The sequence below is a fragment of the Capricornis sumatraensis genome, chromosome 9 (genome assembly GCF_032405125.1).
Source record: "Capricornis sumatraensis isolate serow.1 chromosome 9, serow.2, whole genome shotgun sequence".
In the NCBI taxonomy this organism is placed as follows: Eukaryota; Metazoa; Chordata; class Mammalia; order Artiodactyla; family Bovidae; genus Capricornis; species Capricornis sumatraensis.
The window spans coordinates 78,811,796-78,829,836 of NC_091077.1; the positions used below are offsets into that span (position 1 = coordinate 78,811,796).

Consider the following 18,041-nt stretch of genomic DNA (forward strand, 5'->3'; position numbering starts at 1 on the left):
ACTGTTACAACCCAGAGTTGAACCAGCATCTCTGACCCAAGGCTTAGCCTGTAAAGTTTTATATCCAGTCAAAGAGGAGCAGGGAATGCTTTGCAAACATGAGCAGTAGTACCTGACCCCACCGGAATCTCAGGAAACTGCTTCCCCACAGAAATTCTGGGCTTCCTCCCAAATGCTTCATCTGAAGGTGAATGCCTAGTGCAAAATGCCACATATGTGACTCTCCATCTCTGAAACAGTTAATGCAGAATACCAGAGTTAATACAGAATAGCCCTGTCCAGGCTGTCTTTCTTTAATGAATTGTGACAATACACTAGTCTAAGCGCAGTTGGCCCAGAGTCTCTCATTGTGACGGTGGCATTTCCACTGAGGAAAGCGGCAAGGGTACTCTGAGATGGTGGCTTGTCCGGGGCCGAGTTTGATTTATGAAATGAGACCTAGGAGCCTGGATTGAACAGATTGGCTTGCAAGAGACAGCTGTACTGGAGGAGCTGCTGCCAGGTATAGGGAGTGGAAATAGAGAAAAATGAACAGTGGGATAAAAATTCCTTTCCCAGTCCCCACTTATCAACATGAAACATCTGTTTCAGCTACAGTGGTTCCCAGTGGCAGGCAGAATTATTGATACGGCGAAATCGCTGCCTCTATGCAGCACAATGGTGCGCCCCCACCCCAGCCCAGCCGGCTGCATTGTAATAATTCATTACTGTACTAGTGCTACCAAAGACACTGTGCACCACGTGAGAGGTGGGTCGTGCCAGGGCGATCGTGCAAATGGGGAGGGTGGAGAGGCAAATTTTCCCCAGGAGCAATAAATTCCTGCCCACTGTTCTGTTTTATTGTGGATGAACACAGCAATTATACTGGTTGGAAGAGAAGCAATATGCTTCTGTCTGTCTCCAATTGTGTTTAATACTCTTTTTAATGGGAGAACATAGCTTTTATTTAAACTAAACATAATGAATGCATTTGAAGATTTGGATCGGTTTAAAAAAAAATCTTACTAGCTCATATGTTATGTAAGCATGTGCTGCTATAAATAGGAAAATAAATATGCTTAGTTCAGCTTTTTGTTAGACAAAATTTGATTAGGGATGTGCAAAAGTTGATGCTGTCAGCCAACACATAGCACCAGGGAGCAATCCATACCATGTTAGAAGGAAAATTAAATGCATTTATTATCAAAGAAACTGGTTTTGCAGAAACATACCAAGAAAGTTTACATGCACAAATAAATGGGAACTAGAATTCTTTAATTTCAGTTTATGATGCAAGATAATAAACTTGCCTGAGTTTGGAAGCTAAAGAACAATCAGAAGATTTTTTAACCAAGTTATTGTGGTTCTTAGACTAATCTAAGTAACAGAACAATGCAAAAAACAAAAACAAAAGCCCACCATTTGTGAATACATACTTTACTTTCGTATGTATCCTCTACATTGTACTTAGCCTGTGAAAGAATTTATTTGCACCTTCTTATCCAATAGGCATTTATAAATATTTTTAAAGCTACACTATAAACAAAGTTGGGTCAGAGGAAAATAAACATTTTAAAATTAATCTCCCAAGTAAAATTGTAATGTGGCCAATTTGGATATGAAAGCTGAAGGATATAGACAGAGCAAAGCTGACAAGTGTAGACAGCGCTATAGTATTTGCTCACTGCTTTTACTGGAGTACTTAGCATTGGGCCTTGGAATGAGAAAAATAGAGTCTGGTATTTCAGACACAATGAAATTGAGCATTGGAAAATTAATAAGCAGATCCTGCCTGTCATCCTGGGCCCTGAAGAGGTTAAGAGACTCCAGTGCTGACAAGGTGATAATGAGGATTTATGGTGAGAGGGAGGTAAGGGTGGGTGGACCCTCCCAGGCTCCCACATGTGGTGGCTCCAGGCCCTCTGAAGACAGAGTACCTTCACAGGAGTAAAGGTTACCTTCTGGATTGCAGAAGCAACCAAGCCTGGCTACATTGTGACTAAATCCACACACACTAAAGTTATGTGGGTAAGTGTGTGTGTGTGGTTCTGTGTATGTAATTGCATTCTTCTATATTTTGGTACTTTGTAATTTCAGATGCACACTGGGTTGAACATTTTCATTAAGAAAAAAAAAAACAAATTCTCTTTGTCTAATATAAAGCATGTTTGGATGGACGGACAGATGGATGGATATTAAAAACAGTTCATGTAGCTCTCAAATATCTTAATGCTCTGTCTTCTGCCTACTTCCCTCATTTCAACTACTATACCTCCTCTTTGATCACTCTTTAAAAACTATATGTATAAGTTTTTCAATTTTCCTCAAAAAATGCCCTCTCGTTTTTAGCTCAGAAGATTCTGTCCTTGCTTTTCCCTATGACTGGAACACTCTTCCTGGATTTTCCCAAGGCCTGTTTTATTATCATTGAACAAACACCCATATCTCTCTTTCTCACTTTCTTTTCCCTTACCACAGGCAATCATATCTTCCTGCTTTCTTTTCCGTATAGCTCATTATTTTCAAAATGTATCTTGTTTCCTTACCTGTTAATGACCTCCCTGCTGCTAGAATATAAGTCCCACAAGAGCCAGGACCTTGCCTGACTTCCTGTTATTTTCCTTGCACCAAGAATTATGTCTTTTATTTGGTGCAAATAAATATTTCCAGAGTCTATGAGAGGTGGACGGAGTCTTGCTAGACTCTCAGAACCATAAGCTGTTCTTTGACTTTCCGTATGGCTGTACTTAGATTCTGAGGTCTATAGATTCTTCTGAGTTGGTGACTTGTAATAAACAGCTGATGCTGGGCACATTAGGAAGGAAAGGAAGTACCAGTGGGTGGCAAGTGATCTCAGCTCACATGGGGGGCTCAGGTTCAAATCAAAATGTACATTCTCAACTTTCCCCTCATTTGCCATCGGCATTAACTCACTTTAGTTTTCACGACTTTCACTCTGTGCTAAATTAGATACCTTAATGGGTGGTATGACTTATTAGTCAAAAACTAAGGATGTTTCTCTGTGGGGTATTACTATTAATATCACATTCATATTTCACTGTTCTGACTCTTTAATGTGTTGATATCCGTGGTTAATGTAATACTTTGCAAGAATATACAGTTTCCAATTTTTTTAGTTTTAAAAGGCACTGTTTCAAGGGTTGTGATAACTGCTGCCTTTTATATTAGAAAACGAATTGCTAAACTGTTTCATAAAATGTACTCCTCTCCTATAGAAGATGTCATAAAATCATAAACATGTACTTGAGAACAGAAGTATTTATTGGCACACACTCAGTTCAGATCAGTTTTGTTTTCCCTGAGGAGGCAAGTTCATGTGTTGTTTCTCGTATTTAAGCGACAGTATCTTGACCCCAGGACTGTCAGAGACTCCCCACAGGACCCGGCCACGAGATGACTCTGGAAGAGGCTATAATGAGCCCCGTGCACACACCACATGGTTTCAATTACAGCTTTGTATGACTAGACAGTGTGGTGCCAGGAAGGAACGATCGGAAATTATGCAAAAGGTCTTTGTCTTCATGATTCGGGTACCTGCGCCTCTGCTTTCAGGATCTTCCTCCCCTAATGATTATGAACATGTGTTTTATCTCTGTGAAGACCAGGCTCTGGAGTTAGGGATTCTGTGTTGAAATAAGAGAAACCAAAAAGAATAGCCCAGTTCCCAGTACCCATCCTGCTATGCTTTTCCCCTTCAACTTCCATACTTGTCTGAGGCCTGTAGGATGATATTGCTTTTCTCAAGGGTGCTTTTGGGAACAGGTACCAGATAACAAGTGCAAGGCTGCAATTGGTGAAGGTTTTCTCAGAATTTGGGGAGGCAGAATGATGACTTTTTCTATGACTTAAGAATTAAATCGGAGCACAAAACTATCCACAGAGTTCTTTGAACAGATATGATAATGACTTATGAAAAAAATTAAGCTTAGGTTTAATAAGCCATCTAACAGAATTGATAACATCAGCTCAAGTCAGTTATGTGGTTGCTTCTAGCTTCTGAGTAAAGTGATGGACATTTTTTTAATTTTTTTGGTCAAATTTTCTAAAGAGTTGACTTTTTATAAGCACACATGCATTGAAAATGCAAGATTAATCTGGTCCTAGGCTGGAAGGTTCTATGAGGGAAAGACCCGTTATGGCTCTCTTATCTTCTCACCAGTGAATTATACAGGCCTAGGACACAGTAGGAATTCATGGAGTGTTTCTCAGATTTATGAGTAAATCAATGTTCAATTAAATTTATTCTCTTATAGTTGGGAACAGAAACCTAGAGGAAAGATATAGGTAACCCAGGGTGACAAAGCCGGTTTGTGGCTAAAATGAGTCTGTGGTTTTCTACTATATCAGTAACAATAGGCATGTGATAAAAATGGGCTATCTTGGGTACTGGTAGGGAGAATAGGCATATACCTTATTCATAATGTCTGCCCATGTTACTTTGAACCCTGATGCATGGATCTATTTCGTTTAAGGCATCTGTGCTGGTATGAAGTCAAATTCACTGACATTAAGTTCAGATTCTTATTATCAGAGACCAATATGGCAGCAATGGAAATGTAAATGAATTTCTATAGATGAGGGGGGAGCTGAATGAGAAAGCGAGCTTTCTAACAGCATGTCAGATTTCCATGGATGGAGGAAGAGAGATAGCACAGGAGAAGTGGGATGAGAAATTGGAAACAGCCCAGAGAGGGAATTTGACAATATATTGTAACTGCCTTTGGAAGCTTCTATTCCTTATATAACTGGGTAAAATAGAAACTGGGAACACCAGGTTAAATCATTTTTTTTTTTTTAAATAGAGTCTTAAAACCTTTCCAGTTCATGTAGAGACTCTCATGCATTTGTTTTCTTGAAATGGCCCACTCTTTTTGTCTCAGAAAACCCATCTTCCACCTCTAATTGAAGAAAGAAATGGTTAAACATGCCCAGTTACTACTGTTTGAGTTAAAAAAAGGCAACACTATCTTTTATCCCTTGATAATGTAACCACATTCTGAAGGTCTTTGAATTCTGTTATAAAATAAAAGGAAACTTCAGAATGACTCTGTCATTAACTGCTTGTGTAACTTTAGACAAATCATATTGAACCTTCTAAACCTTAGTTTCTTTTTTTCTAAGGGAAGTCATTAAATTAGAGGCCAACCAAGCTTGCTTCTATCTTTTTTATCCTCATGTAGTTTATAGGCTGGGGAGAGAACAGGCCCTAACATCCAAATCTACCATTAATTCAGGATCAAAAGATGGATAATTCAGGGACTAGAGTCATGAACTGTAAATGGAGCCTCGGCAAAAACATCAAACTCAGTTCAGCTGTCCACTCATCTAAGCATTCGCTTTGCTTTTGTATAAAATTTGAAAGGGAAATGGATCTTTTTGGTCTAGAGGAACTCAGATTCATTTTGGAATATTCAGTAGGTAAATCATGTTCCAGCCAATTGCTAACATATTTTAAGTCTTCCTCCATCCCTGTCTGCAATAGTTTTAAGCTTTATTATTTGCCATCTTTTCACTGCTTAGGGACACAGGTGATCAATGAAAATGTGTATTTCAAGAATACGCATGTCCCCCAGATCATAGTTTATCAAAGTCACTTTGAATCATTCCAATTGAATTTTCAGTTCTTGTAAATCATCAGTGTCTATAATCATATTACAGGGTCACAGGGGACCACCAAGAAAGGTATATTAAAGGAGTGGCAGAGAGGTAAGTGTAGTGCCCTTGAGTCATCCTTCGGTAATATGAGCACAGAATTTGCTCTTGGAAAGCGGGTGGGGTAGGAGCATTCTCTTTTCTTTCCAGCAGGCACAGTACTCACTGGCAAACCTGAAGTTTGTGCTTTCAAATGAGAGGAACTGCAGTTCAAACCAGCATAAACATGAAAGGGAATGTGTTGGCTCGGGTAATTAGGAAGATCAAGGAGTGAATATGGATGGCTTCAGGCATGGCTGAATACCAGTGTTCAAAGAACAATGACACTAGAAATCTCTCTTCCTCTCATTCTTTCTTTTCCTCTCCCTCTCCTCCCACCCGCTACTTTTCCCTACCTGCCCGCTCCCTTAACCATTAATTCTGTTTCCTTCAGAGTTACTCTTAATCAGACCAGCTTCTCCTGGAATTTTGACTAAGAGTAACATCAGACCTATATTCTACCATTGTTGTTATTGTTTAGATGCTAAGTCACTGGACTCTTTTGCAACCCCATGGACTATAGCCCGCAATGCTCCTCTGTCCATGGGTTTCTCCAGTCAAGAATACTGGAGTGGGCTGCCATTTTTCTCTTCCAGAGGATCTTCTCAACACAAGAATCAGATCCACGTCTCCCGCAATGTCAGACTGGTTCCTAAATGCTGAGTCACAGGGGAAGCCCATATTCTATGATAGTTCCAGCAAAAGTCCTGGCACTGTGACTGGCCTGGTTTTTGGTAGTTTCATCCCTGAATTGCTATCATCATAATCATTCAGGTCTGATTATAGATCCATGACAGGAATCTGCAATGTAATTTTCCCTCCCAAACCGTGTGGTCTAAAGTTGGAGAAGGGCTACTTCTTCATTGAAAATAGGAATGCTACTATAAGAAATAAAAGAAAGGGTAGGAGAAGTGTACATAGGTCAGCTGCAGTTGTTTCCCTCTAGAAAACAGAATTTGTATTTTTGACCCACGGGAGTGTGAAGCACAGCGATGTATGATCATAGATTAATCAGTAGCTCACCTTCTGATCTTTCTAACTCAAGTTTATTTCTTCTTCCTATATTCATGCCATTCTTCCAATTGTGACATGGATCTGTTAATGTCACATCCTTTCTTCCAAGAAGCCAAAGAAATTCCCTATTATACAGAGTTCCTTGTTCACTGAGTAAACACCACAACAAAGGAATTTCTACGTAGTCAAACTCAAAACATACAAGTCATCACTTGAGTTTTGTTCTGAGCTTTGAAACGAAAATATAGCTCTTTTTTGAAACAGGTATCTCTTCTCAATCCAAACTATCAAATTTCTTGAAAAAGGCTGTATGTTGAAATGCTTCATTTCTAAGTGTCATAAGCGTGGCTTATCCCCATGTTGCAGATATATGTGTATATTTTTCAAATGTATCTCTTGGGAACATTAAAATAAAACATTTCATTATCCATCTTCTTTTTATTTTTTACCAGTTGATGTCTATGCCAGATATGGAATGCATGTAATTCACTGTTGCTTTTAATTTGTCAGTACATTAATTTTAGTTGATAAAGACGTTAACTGAATCTGCTGTCCCAGTTATCTTTGATAATTCAGGTTCATTTGATGCTTGCTTTTAAAGATTGTTCTGTGTCTCCCCAAATCTCCTTGTGTTTATACAGCTTTTAAGTTGTCATTGACCCAAGAGATTATTCAAGGGTGATTATGGTTTTCAAGCTGATTTGTATGCAACGGCCATGACCTTTTCTCAAAAGACACACAGCTACTCTTAGCTGCACCTTGACTTCTAACCGGCGTTTATCACAAATCAATTTCATAGATTCTTCATAAAATAATATAGAGTGTTTCTGGTAGCAATATGATGAGAAGGCACCAATTTCTTGTCCCTAAAGAAGAACTGGATCATGAATTTGGAATGACTATGGAGTGGACTTACTTTTTCTCATTGGCTGTCCTTAGGAGGAACTACTGTACCCTAAATTTTAGGGAGCACTTCTTTAGTAGATGCCACGTTGATCTCTGAGCTCGGTGAAGACAAGGTATTCATTCTTTCGTTGACAATGCTGAAGTCTTAAAGTTGGCTGTGTGGAGTTGGGCATTCTCTTGAAAGAGATACTCCACTGTCTCTTGTTGCTTAGTTACATTCTAGTCAAATGGGGACCTCAGACCACTTTGAGCATCTTGAGGAAAGGAAGGAGAGCTTAATTCTTCAAGTAGATAATGATCTTTGTGGTTTCTTCTATAACTTTACCAGTATAGAATATATACTTGAAGTGAAGTGAAGTGAACTCGCTCAGTCGTGTCCAACTCTGTGACCCCGTAGACTGTAGCCCACGTAGTAGGTGCCTAATAACCACTGATAAATCAAACTGAACTAAATCTGACCTGTTTTTCTTTTTCAACTCTGTAATTTTTACTAAGTACATTTCTAATTGTCTTGAATACACACAGACACATACACACACATACCACATATTTGTGTTTTTTATGTCCTCTGCCTTTGTTCTAGAGGTTTTACTGTGCTGTTTAGTAAAAACATTATTTTCAGACAAAATGTAGACTAGATAGAGGTAACTGGGCTTCAAAGTGTTTATGCACTAGGATATTAATTTCCATTTCAGAGTATTCCTTTTTACACAAGATGGATGTTCTGCTTTCAATTTATTAGCTACATAAATGAGCTTATCTATTTCTAATTTTGACTTAATATAAAAAGCATCAAATTTTAGGTTTCATCCATCTAATTTTCATTTTGTATAATTATTTCTGGTAAGCTGATTTTCATTTATGCCATCTGTTCATCAGGTTCAGACAGATAATATTAAAGGTATATATTCACCAACATATGAATATCCACATTCATAAGTCACGCCACATCTCTGAGAAACCTGCAGTGGATTCTGAGGCTGCTCCCTGAGAGAAGACCATTACCAGAGCTAAGTACAGGAGCAAGGATTCCTCTGTCTGCTCTGGCATTCCGGTTGTGTTTAGAAGCATATGGTTTCTTCTCATAGGCCTCTCTTAGGCCAAAATGTAAGAGTGATTTTAATAACTCCTTTCCTCCTTAGCCTCAGAGCCATCTTGGAAATTTCACTTTTCTCTTCATTGTCCCATCAGTTAACTCTAAAGTTCTGAAGAAGCAGAACACCTCAGTTATGTTAGGAAGTGGTTCTGGTATTAGCACACCAATCACTCAAAAAAGTATGGAACTTTATTGCACAGGTGAAAATTTATGAGATTTAGACAATTAAAATTTATTTGGCTCCTGCTTTTAAAGGCTGTTCTCCACCTTCCCAAACATCATGCACAATGGTTAAGTCCTTTTAGAAACAGCCCTAGCTTCAGCAACCTTGAAAACAGTCCATTTTATAACATAGACATCCCCACCCTTCCAGAAAAAAAGACATCACATTTTTCTTTTTTTTTTTTTGTCAAACCAATAAGTAATCACTTTAGAGACTTTTCATAGAGTTAGTGTAGTGTAATACCTCTCGTTAAATATTAATCACTCAGTTGTGTCCGACTCTTTGCGACCCCATGAACTGTAACCCACAAGCTCCTCTGTCCATTCTCCAGGCAAGAACACTGGAGTGGGTAGCCATGTCCTTCTCCAGGGTATTTTCCCTGACCCAAGGATTGAACCCAGGTCTCCCATATTGCAGGCAGATTCTTTACTATCTGAGCTGCCACAGAAACCCAGTACCTCTCCTTAAGTCACAGGAAAATTTCCTATTTTCCAAGAAACTTTCAGGCAAGATATTTTCTAAACATACACATGTGAATAATACCAAGATTTTCAAATGTGTTCATTGATGAAACATAGCACAGCTAAGGCAGCTAGTTTTTTTTTTTTTTCTTTTTTGCTTCATGTGATGTATCATTATGCAGATTGTCTTAGGCTTGGTGAGAGCATCACTTCTTCAGGCCGCACAGGTCAAAGTATTAGTCTTCTGTAATGACCCTTCGCCTTTCCAAACTTTTAAAATATTATAAAAGAAATATTGTTTACTGCAGTAAGAAGATCAAATAAGAAAATATTCTAATTTTCCTCCTCATTTCAGAGCAATCAACGTTTTAGTTAAAATTATGAGCTATTTCAAACTGTCAAGCAAGTTAAAAGGATTTCATTGCTATCTCTAAGAAGATAAAGCTGACATCATATACAAAAGGAGACACTGCAACAGAATTTTATTAATAGTGAAAGCACCAAGAATAATAAGAGGAAACATTTATATCGTGCTTCCTATTTGCCAGCTTCCTAAATGCTGTACTATATCCACATGTCAGCTTCATAACAATTCTATGGAGAAAGTACTGTCGTGATCCTCAATTCATAGGTGAGAAAAAGGAGTCACAAAGGGTTTACACAACTGACCCAACGTAGGGCCCTGGGAGTGAAACATGGAGCCAGAACTCAAGGGCAGGCCATCAAGTTTCAGAATCTGTCCTCTCATCCACTATGAAATACTGTCTACACCTTAAAAACCAACAATACATGCAGCTTCAAGTCACATTTTCATTCACTGATTTTTATCATGGGGTAATATGCATAATATCCAACTGACAGCCTTAACTGTTCTTAAGTGCGCCCTTTAGTGAGATTAATACCTTCACACAAAGTGCAGCTATTACTGCCATCCACCTTCGGAGCTCTTCTCACCTGTATCCCTTGGGAAACACTACCCATTAAACAGTAACTCCCAACTCCCCTCTCCCACACCCTTAGAACTATTGTTCTGCTTTCTGTTTCTATGAACTTGACTGATTCAGGTGCCTCATATATTTGAAATCATGCAGTATCTGCCCTTTTGTGTCTGGTTTATTTCATTTAGCATAATTTCTAGAAAGTTCATCTTGTAGCTTATGTCACGTTTTCCTTCCTTGTGAAGTCTGCATGGTGTTCTATTGTATGTACGTCCCACATTTTATTTACCTAGTCCCCATTTGATGGACACTTGGGTTGCTTCTACCTTTGGGCTGTCATGCATAATGCTACTGTGAACGTGAAAATGAACAAGTATCAGTTTGAGGCTCTGCTTTCAATTCTACCTTATATATACCTGCAAGTGGAATTGCTGAATCACATGAAAATTATATTTTTAATTTTGTGGGGAACCACCATTCTGTTTTCATAGTGGCTGCATCATTTTACATTTCCACCAACAGTGTATAAGGGTTCCAATTTATCTACATCCTTATCAATATTTGTTATTTTCCATTGTTGTTAACAGTAATCATCCTAAAGGCTGCAAGGTGGCAAACTTTCCTTTTTAATCAGTCACATAAACTGGTAAAAACACTGAGAACATAGCCAGTGTCACCCAAAAATAAAAACTCCCTAAGTATTTTCTTACCTCTGGTTTAGAGTTTACAAACTAGATAGGCCCCCACTCTTCATATCACTAGATGTAAAGACAAACACGTTTTTTCTTCAAACATTTTATGTATATAAGCATTTGTTATATAAATAGGCATTTTTATATTACATTTTTAAACTTCTGGATCTCTCATGGAAAATAGGACAAACATTTTAACATATAGCCTTTTCCCCATTTCCAAAGCGTGGAATTTTCAAAGGAGTCATTGTCTCAGCTCAAAGTTGAAGAAACTGCAGTCCAGACAGCTTAAGTGATTGATCCCACGTTGCAGATCTAGTTCAAACCTGATGCAGCCTGAAATCCTATTCTTGAAGCTCCCTCAATGCAATGTCATATCCAGCCTCTATGAGATATTATCCAGTGTATATAAGATAATATCTGTAATACCCTATTATGATGTCTACAATATGTACACCATTATTCATTATATTATAGACGTTAATGGAGCTTCCCTGGTGGCTCAGATGGTAAAGAATCTACCTGAAATGCAGGAGACCTGGGTTTGATCCCTGTGGTCAGGAGGATCCCCTAGAGAATGGAATGATAACTCACTCCAGTATTCTTGCCTGGAGAATTCCATGGACAGAGGACCCTGGCGGGCTACAGTCTTTGGGGTCGCAAGGAGTCAAACATGACTGAGCGAATAGCACACACACATAGATATTAATAAGATACTGTCTGTTACAGATATGAGCCATCTCCCACCAATTTTGCAGTTATACTGTTTGCTGTAGGTATACTTGTTTTTAGGTCTTGAATTGAGATGCATATTCAACTTAAAAACTGTGGAAGGTTCTTTTAAAATTTTTTTGCACTCAAGATGCTGAGTGTGAAAGACATAAGTTCATCTCTATCTAACTTGCCATAGTTCTTAGCATAGAGATGATGACCCTGACATGTCACTGATATTTTTAGAACTAATGGCAGTGTCTTTTTTTTTCCCTTCTGCTGAATCCACCACAGCCAGCCACAGTTCATTGGACTGGAGAGTTTCAGCTGTATAACTAAAAATAAATGCCTCTGTAAAACACTAAAAAAGACAATGTCAATTTCCCTAAACCACCAAAAAAGCATGTTTTTTTTTTAAAAAAAAAAAAACTGACTGCTTTTCAGTTGGCTAAGATGTATACTTTATTTGCCTCCTGGCTGGACCTTCAGGGGACTTCTTTTATCTTAATATACGTTTGGTTTTCAAATACATAACCAGGATTGTGTGATTTGTGCAACTCACACTGTTGAAATAAACTGCAGTTGTTTATGCACTTGCAGTGAAACTGTATACCCTGCCTTTGTTTCAACCCACGTAAGCATAATACACTTTTGGTGGGAAGAAAGCCTAGACTAAGTGCAGTGTTTCCGGGCTCACAGTAGTATCTTAGCACTCTCTCTCTCTTTGTTTTTCTTTTATTTTTATTCAGGGAGTATAAAATTTTTAGCTCATATTCAGATATTTTTAAGAAATACATTGATAGATGTTTGGATTGATAGAAGTCCAGAAAGTCTTTTTTAATGTTCTTTTGGGGATTCTTGGAGTCCCTTCAAGGATATTATTCTTTTTCTCCCATATTTGTTAGTCACTCAGTCACGTCTGACTCTGTGACCCCATGGAATGTAGCTCACGAGGCTTCTCTATCCATGGAATTCTCCAGGCAAGAATACTGGAGTGGGTTGCCATTCCCTTCTCCAGTGGATCTTCCCAACCCAGAGATTCCTGCATTGCAGGAAGATTCTTTACCACCGGATTTCCCATATTTGGAAGGGAATAAAATAAACAGACTCTTTCCTTTACAGAAGCTCCATTATCAGAATCCTTCCTTGAGATCCATGTACTAGATGGCTTCAAGAGATAGCCTGCTTCTTCGATGTTTGTCTAGCAATTAACTGTGCAGCCCCCAACAAATTTGAAGATTCATAGGCGTACCTACTAAAATGCACTTTCATTGGGGAATGGTGTCACATTGTGATGCCAACATCTTGGTTGCTTTCCAGCATACTGAGCTTTTCCTAGATATTTTATTTAATATTTATAAGAGACATTATACTGCCCTGAACTCTGATTATTTAGCACCATATCTACATAGATAGGCACTCAAAATATTTTAGAAAAATACACGATACTTACATTGCATGTGCCATATTTATATCTCAAATAAAGTCTACCAAAATCAGTAGCAAAGTTTTTAGGCCAGATAGATAAACATCTAAAGCATAAACAAATGTCTACTATAAGGTAGAAATTAATTTAACTATATCTAGTAATATTCTAATTTATGAATTTTATTTTGTTTATTGTTACATCTATAAGTTAACTCTAGGTATTGACTTCTAGTTAACTCTTGAAATTAATTCTTGGTAATTTCAGATACATATTACCTATTGATCATGTAATATTTTATAATATACTTGAGATGAATTTAAGCTTAACAGCTCTGAGTGATTAATGGCCTGTGAAAAGCTTAATAGTTGTAAGTTAGAGATAGAAATAAGCTACAGAGCCCCAAAGCAGTAAATCTTCAAGAGACAGATATGACAGTCAAGTTTCAGAATCCATTGGTAGGTCACTTTCACACATGCAGATACACAAACATGCAAACATACATACACAAGTACACACTCCTTCCTTGGATTTTCTTCAGATGAATATGGTCCATAGGGTACTGAATTAAATAATGAATGCAGTGAACTCCTTATTCCCCATAGAGCCAAAAATAATAAAACCATAAGGTGCTAGTTTTTCATGGAAATCCAGAAAGAAGCAAGAGAAACGGTGAAAGAACAAATCATATTTTCGAGTTTAATTTGTGCAGATCCATGCATCTTAAGGCTCTCCTTCTCAGCATTACTGGGAGGACTGCATACATAAGCATGTGTGCATCCCTACTACTGATAATAACAGTGAACATTCATTGATGATATGCTGTGTACCAAGCAGCTTGATAAGCCCTTTCACATGGGTGAATTTACTTAAGCATCATACTAGTTACATAAGATGCTTCTCTTGTTTTTATCCTCATTTTACAGATAAGGAAAACATATTTCAGAGAATAAGAGAAACTAGCCCAGTGTCATTAAGATGACAGAGAACAGAATCAGAACTCCAACCAAAGTTTTTATGTCATTCTAGACTACCCACTGTTAACTGGCTAGTATTTGCCCAGAGGATATGTTTACTCCAGGGCAACCATTTTGAGCTCAAAGGCAAGTGAATGTCTTTTCATTAAAGTATGAGTATTCTTGATCTTAAAAAGGATTTAATTTGATACATAGTTTATTGGTTTCATTTCAACATCTTAAGAGTGTTTGTAGTTTAGTTCCTTTCCCAATTATTAAAAGATGAAAGAGCTGTATTTCATAGAAGAAAAAATATAAAGCATGAATCTAGAATGTTTATTGTGGTGGTAAGGAAGTGGGCTTCCCACACGGCACAGTTGCTAAAGAATCCACCTGGCAATGCAGGAGAGGCGAGGAACGCAGGTTTGATCCCTGGGTCAGGAAGATCCCCTGGAGTAGGCAATGGCAACCCACTCCAATATTCTTGCCTAGAGAATTCCATGGACAGAGGAGCCTGGTGGGCTACAGCCCCTGGGGTCACAAAGAGTTGGAAAGAACTGAGCCCATACAACCAACCAACCAAGGAGGTGGGCGGGCATGTGAAAGTTCTAGGTTTGGATCTCACAGACATTTCAAGTAGGAAGGATGAAGATGACTATACATAAAATCCCAGGGAGCTGTCCCAACTCACTGTTGGATAAATGAAGTTCAGGACTGCCCCAGGGGAAATTAAGGACCATTTTCTTTACCTTTACAGTATGTGATTTCATTCCTGACTCAAAGTAATATTTTTATCTTGGGAGACTTGCTCAGAAAGCAGTGAAGAGTTTAAGCCACACGGAAAAGCACAAGTGATCTGGAGAAAAAGTACCTTAGCAAGAGCATTGTTTTCTTTTTTTCCCATCCCATTAGGAGACTACTGCAGAAACAGAAACAAATTCACAGACAAGAGAATAGACTTGTGGTGGTGGGAGGATGAAGGAGGGACAGATTAGGAGCTTGAGATTAGCAGATACAAACCGCGATATATTGAAAGGAAAAACAACAAGGTCCTACTGTATAGCACAGGGAACTATATTCAATATCTCATGATAAACCATATTGGAAAATAATATGAAAAAGAATGTGATATATATATACGTAACTAAATCACTTTGCTGTACAACACAGCATGTTGAAATTAACACAGCATTGTAACTGAAAATTTGCTGAATTTAACAATTAATTTGCTGAAAATAACACAGCATTGTAACTCAACTGTACTTCAATTAAACTTTAAAAATAAAAAGAGAGATTACTGCAGGGCTAAGCAGCTAAACCTTAATGTCATCTGCAACCTCATATTCCTGGAAAATGTATCTTTAACAAGTATATACCCTCTTTCTATAGATGAGTAATACAGAAGTTAACATCTGTTGCAATCTAATCATCTATCTGGATACACAGTTTTTACAGCAGTTAGAAGGAAAAACAAGTAAAAACCTTTAGTGATGAATTGCCAGTGTGAGCCTGTATCATGAATACCATATTAGGTATTTTTTTATGTTTCCCTTTATCCAGTATTATTGATAGAAGCCTTTGAATTGAACCCATTTTCATTATAACATTAGGATGAGAAGCCATAAATATGCCTACCTTAGTGTAGGAGACCAAATCATTTGTAAACCTGCTCTGCAAAAATTGAAGACAGACCCTGTTTCTTCACAACAGGCCTGACTGTATTAACTTATAGGAGATTATGGTCAATCGCCCTTGTAGGAAAAGATTGGATAACATTTCAGTTTCAAATCCCTTTTATTAGTGTTAGCAAGAGACTCATTTCTTTCTGAGTAAATTCTCTGAAAAAAAAAAAAAACCCACATAGCTATGCATTTACTGGAAGTGTACTGAACTATTCAAATTTAATTCAGATAACCACATGCATAGTACCTACAGTTGAGTCTAACTTATGATCCATGACCACCCCCACCCTCACCCCCACCAAAAATGTGTCTCAATCTTGCCATGTTACATTGACGTGGTTATCATGGGGGGGGGGGAATGTTTTAAAATATTTAAAAGGTTTTTAAATATTTTAACTTATTTTAATATTTTAAAACCCAGATCTCCCCATGTCTCTCATCTGTTTCGTTTGGCTGATCACACATTACTGTAGGTGCTTTAAGTGGCAGGTGGTCTCACGTGCAGGTTCTCTCTGATGTTAGTTGCAGGCATATTCAAAGTTAGGCACTCCCTCTCAGAACCAGCACTCTGGTTTGGTAAATGTTTATGTGTCTGCTTAGTTAAGGATTCTAATATGGCTCTTTGCATGAAGCTGGGTTACAGAATGATATGAGAAGTTTATAAAGGTGAATGTATCTCATTTTGTTCAATTAAAAAAAAAATAAGCTCACACTTTCTCTTGAAGCATTTTTTGTCCTCGTGTTAGACGAGAAGAGATGGGGAAATGGAGAAGCATGAGCTGAGTTCTTACTTTGCTCTAAGCACTTGCTACTTGGACGTCACAACCACCCTGTGAAAGTGTTACTATTCTGATGGACAGGTGAGGGTCAGCATGGGAAAGGAGCATGCCCAAAGTCACAGAGCTGCTGAATGACAAAGCTGGAGTTTATTACATCTGTCTTAATCCAAAGCCCATGAATGTCCAGGCAGCATGACTAAATAAAGATTCTGATTCTTGATGATATTGATCCAAATGTGATCTTTAAGAAAGAAAAGATCGAATGATGACTGATTTCACATCTAACCCCTATCCTTGAAGAAGAGGTGAGGCTCAACTTACCCATATGGTTCCCTTTGCCTGGCTGTGACAGGTCCCTGAAGATAGCTGGACATTTCAGTGTTCAGACACCGCGGAGTTCTTCCTCCTACATTCCTAACTGCCCTGCAGCCATCTTCCTATGTGGCCCAAGAACATTACTTCCCACTTTCTGCCATCACAAGACAACCCTGCTGCTCTAAGAGCAGTTGGTTTTTGGAAAGGCACAGCAAAACTCTTCACACTCATATCTAGTCTCATAGTTCCACAATGTCTGATAGACATAGCAGAAAAGACTAAATTGAATTAATAGAGTCCCAAAACCTGCACATGTCTCAGTACATACAATGTGACACATTTCTTGTGTGCCATCGTTTCAAGGATTCTCACTGACAGTAATTATACTAGTCACTGACATCTTCTATTATGATAACATCTTCCAAGGAATACATTCACAAACGATAACTAAATCTATTTTTTCACTCTTCCAGTTAGATAAAAATAAATAAATGGATATGGAAATTTTTAAATTTACAAATGTTTTGAATTTCAATTTTCCAAAACTATTATTTTCAATGGAAAATGCTTTCGTGAAAGCATGTCTTTAAGTTCCTCTTGCAGGATCATAAGAATGACTTATTTATGTTTTGGCCATAGTCAGATATATTTGTACATTGTCACTAATGGTTTTCCTCTTTGAGCAGAGTCTCCCCATCCCTTTTGATTGTATGTGAGAAAGCCTCAGCTGAACAGGAATTCGTGTAGAGGGTTTTGGACTTAGATCTTTTACTGATTGGTCCTTGCATTATATATACCATTGAGGCAAGCATCACAGGTAGAGCCAGAGGGTGCCCAGCCAGTTTTGAAGAAAGAAATCCTAATTTTGGATTCAGCAGTATAGCATCTTGGTCCATAAATCACATGCTCACCGTAATAAAGATTTACAAGAAGAACAGAGGGTGTCATTTTTATTCTCTTTTGAGGGGGAAAAATAGAAGGGTTATGCTTTTTGAGAGGAGTCTTCATAGGTACTTTTAAAAATATTCCCCCTTCTAAATAGAACCCCTCCTAAGCATCATAGAGTCTGAGGAAATATTCCTTTTCATAGTTATTGCAGCAAATATAAGGCTAGAATTATGAGGAAGATAAGAACTTATTTTATAGAGTAC

At 38.0% G+C, this 18,041-nt stretch overlaps 1 protein-coding gene across 8 annotated transcripts in view; it reads left to right on the top strand.

The window, feature by feature from the left end:
• Positions 1-18,041, top strand: part of TENM2 (teneurin transmembrane protein 2) — a 1,060,439-nt gene that overhangs the window by 164,843 nt on the left and 877,555 nt on the right. For 2 of the 8 annotated variants that reach the window (XM_068980696.1, XM_068980697.1), the window contains exon 3: positions 14,623-14,631. The exons of the other annotated variants lie outside the window; for them this stretch is intronic. In XM_068980696.1, the coding sequence (XP_068836797.1) occupies positions 14,623-14,631 (9 nt within the window). The remainder of the gene's footprint in view (positions 1-14,622; positions 14,632-18,041) is intronic. 8 annotated transcript variants of the gene reach the window in all.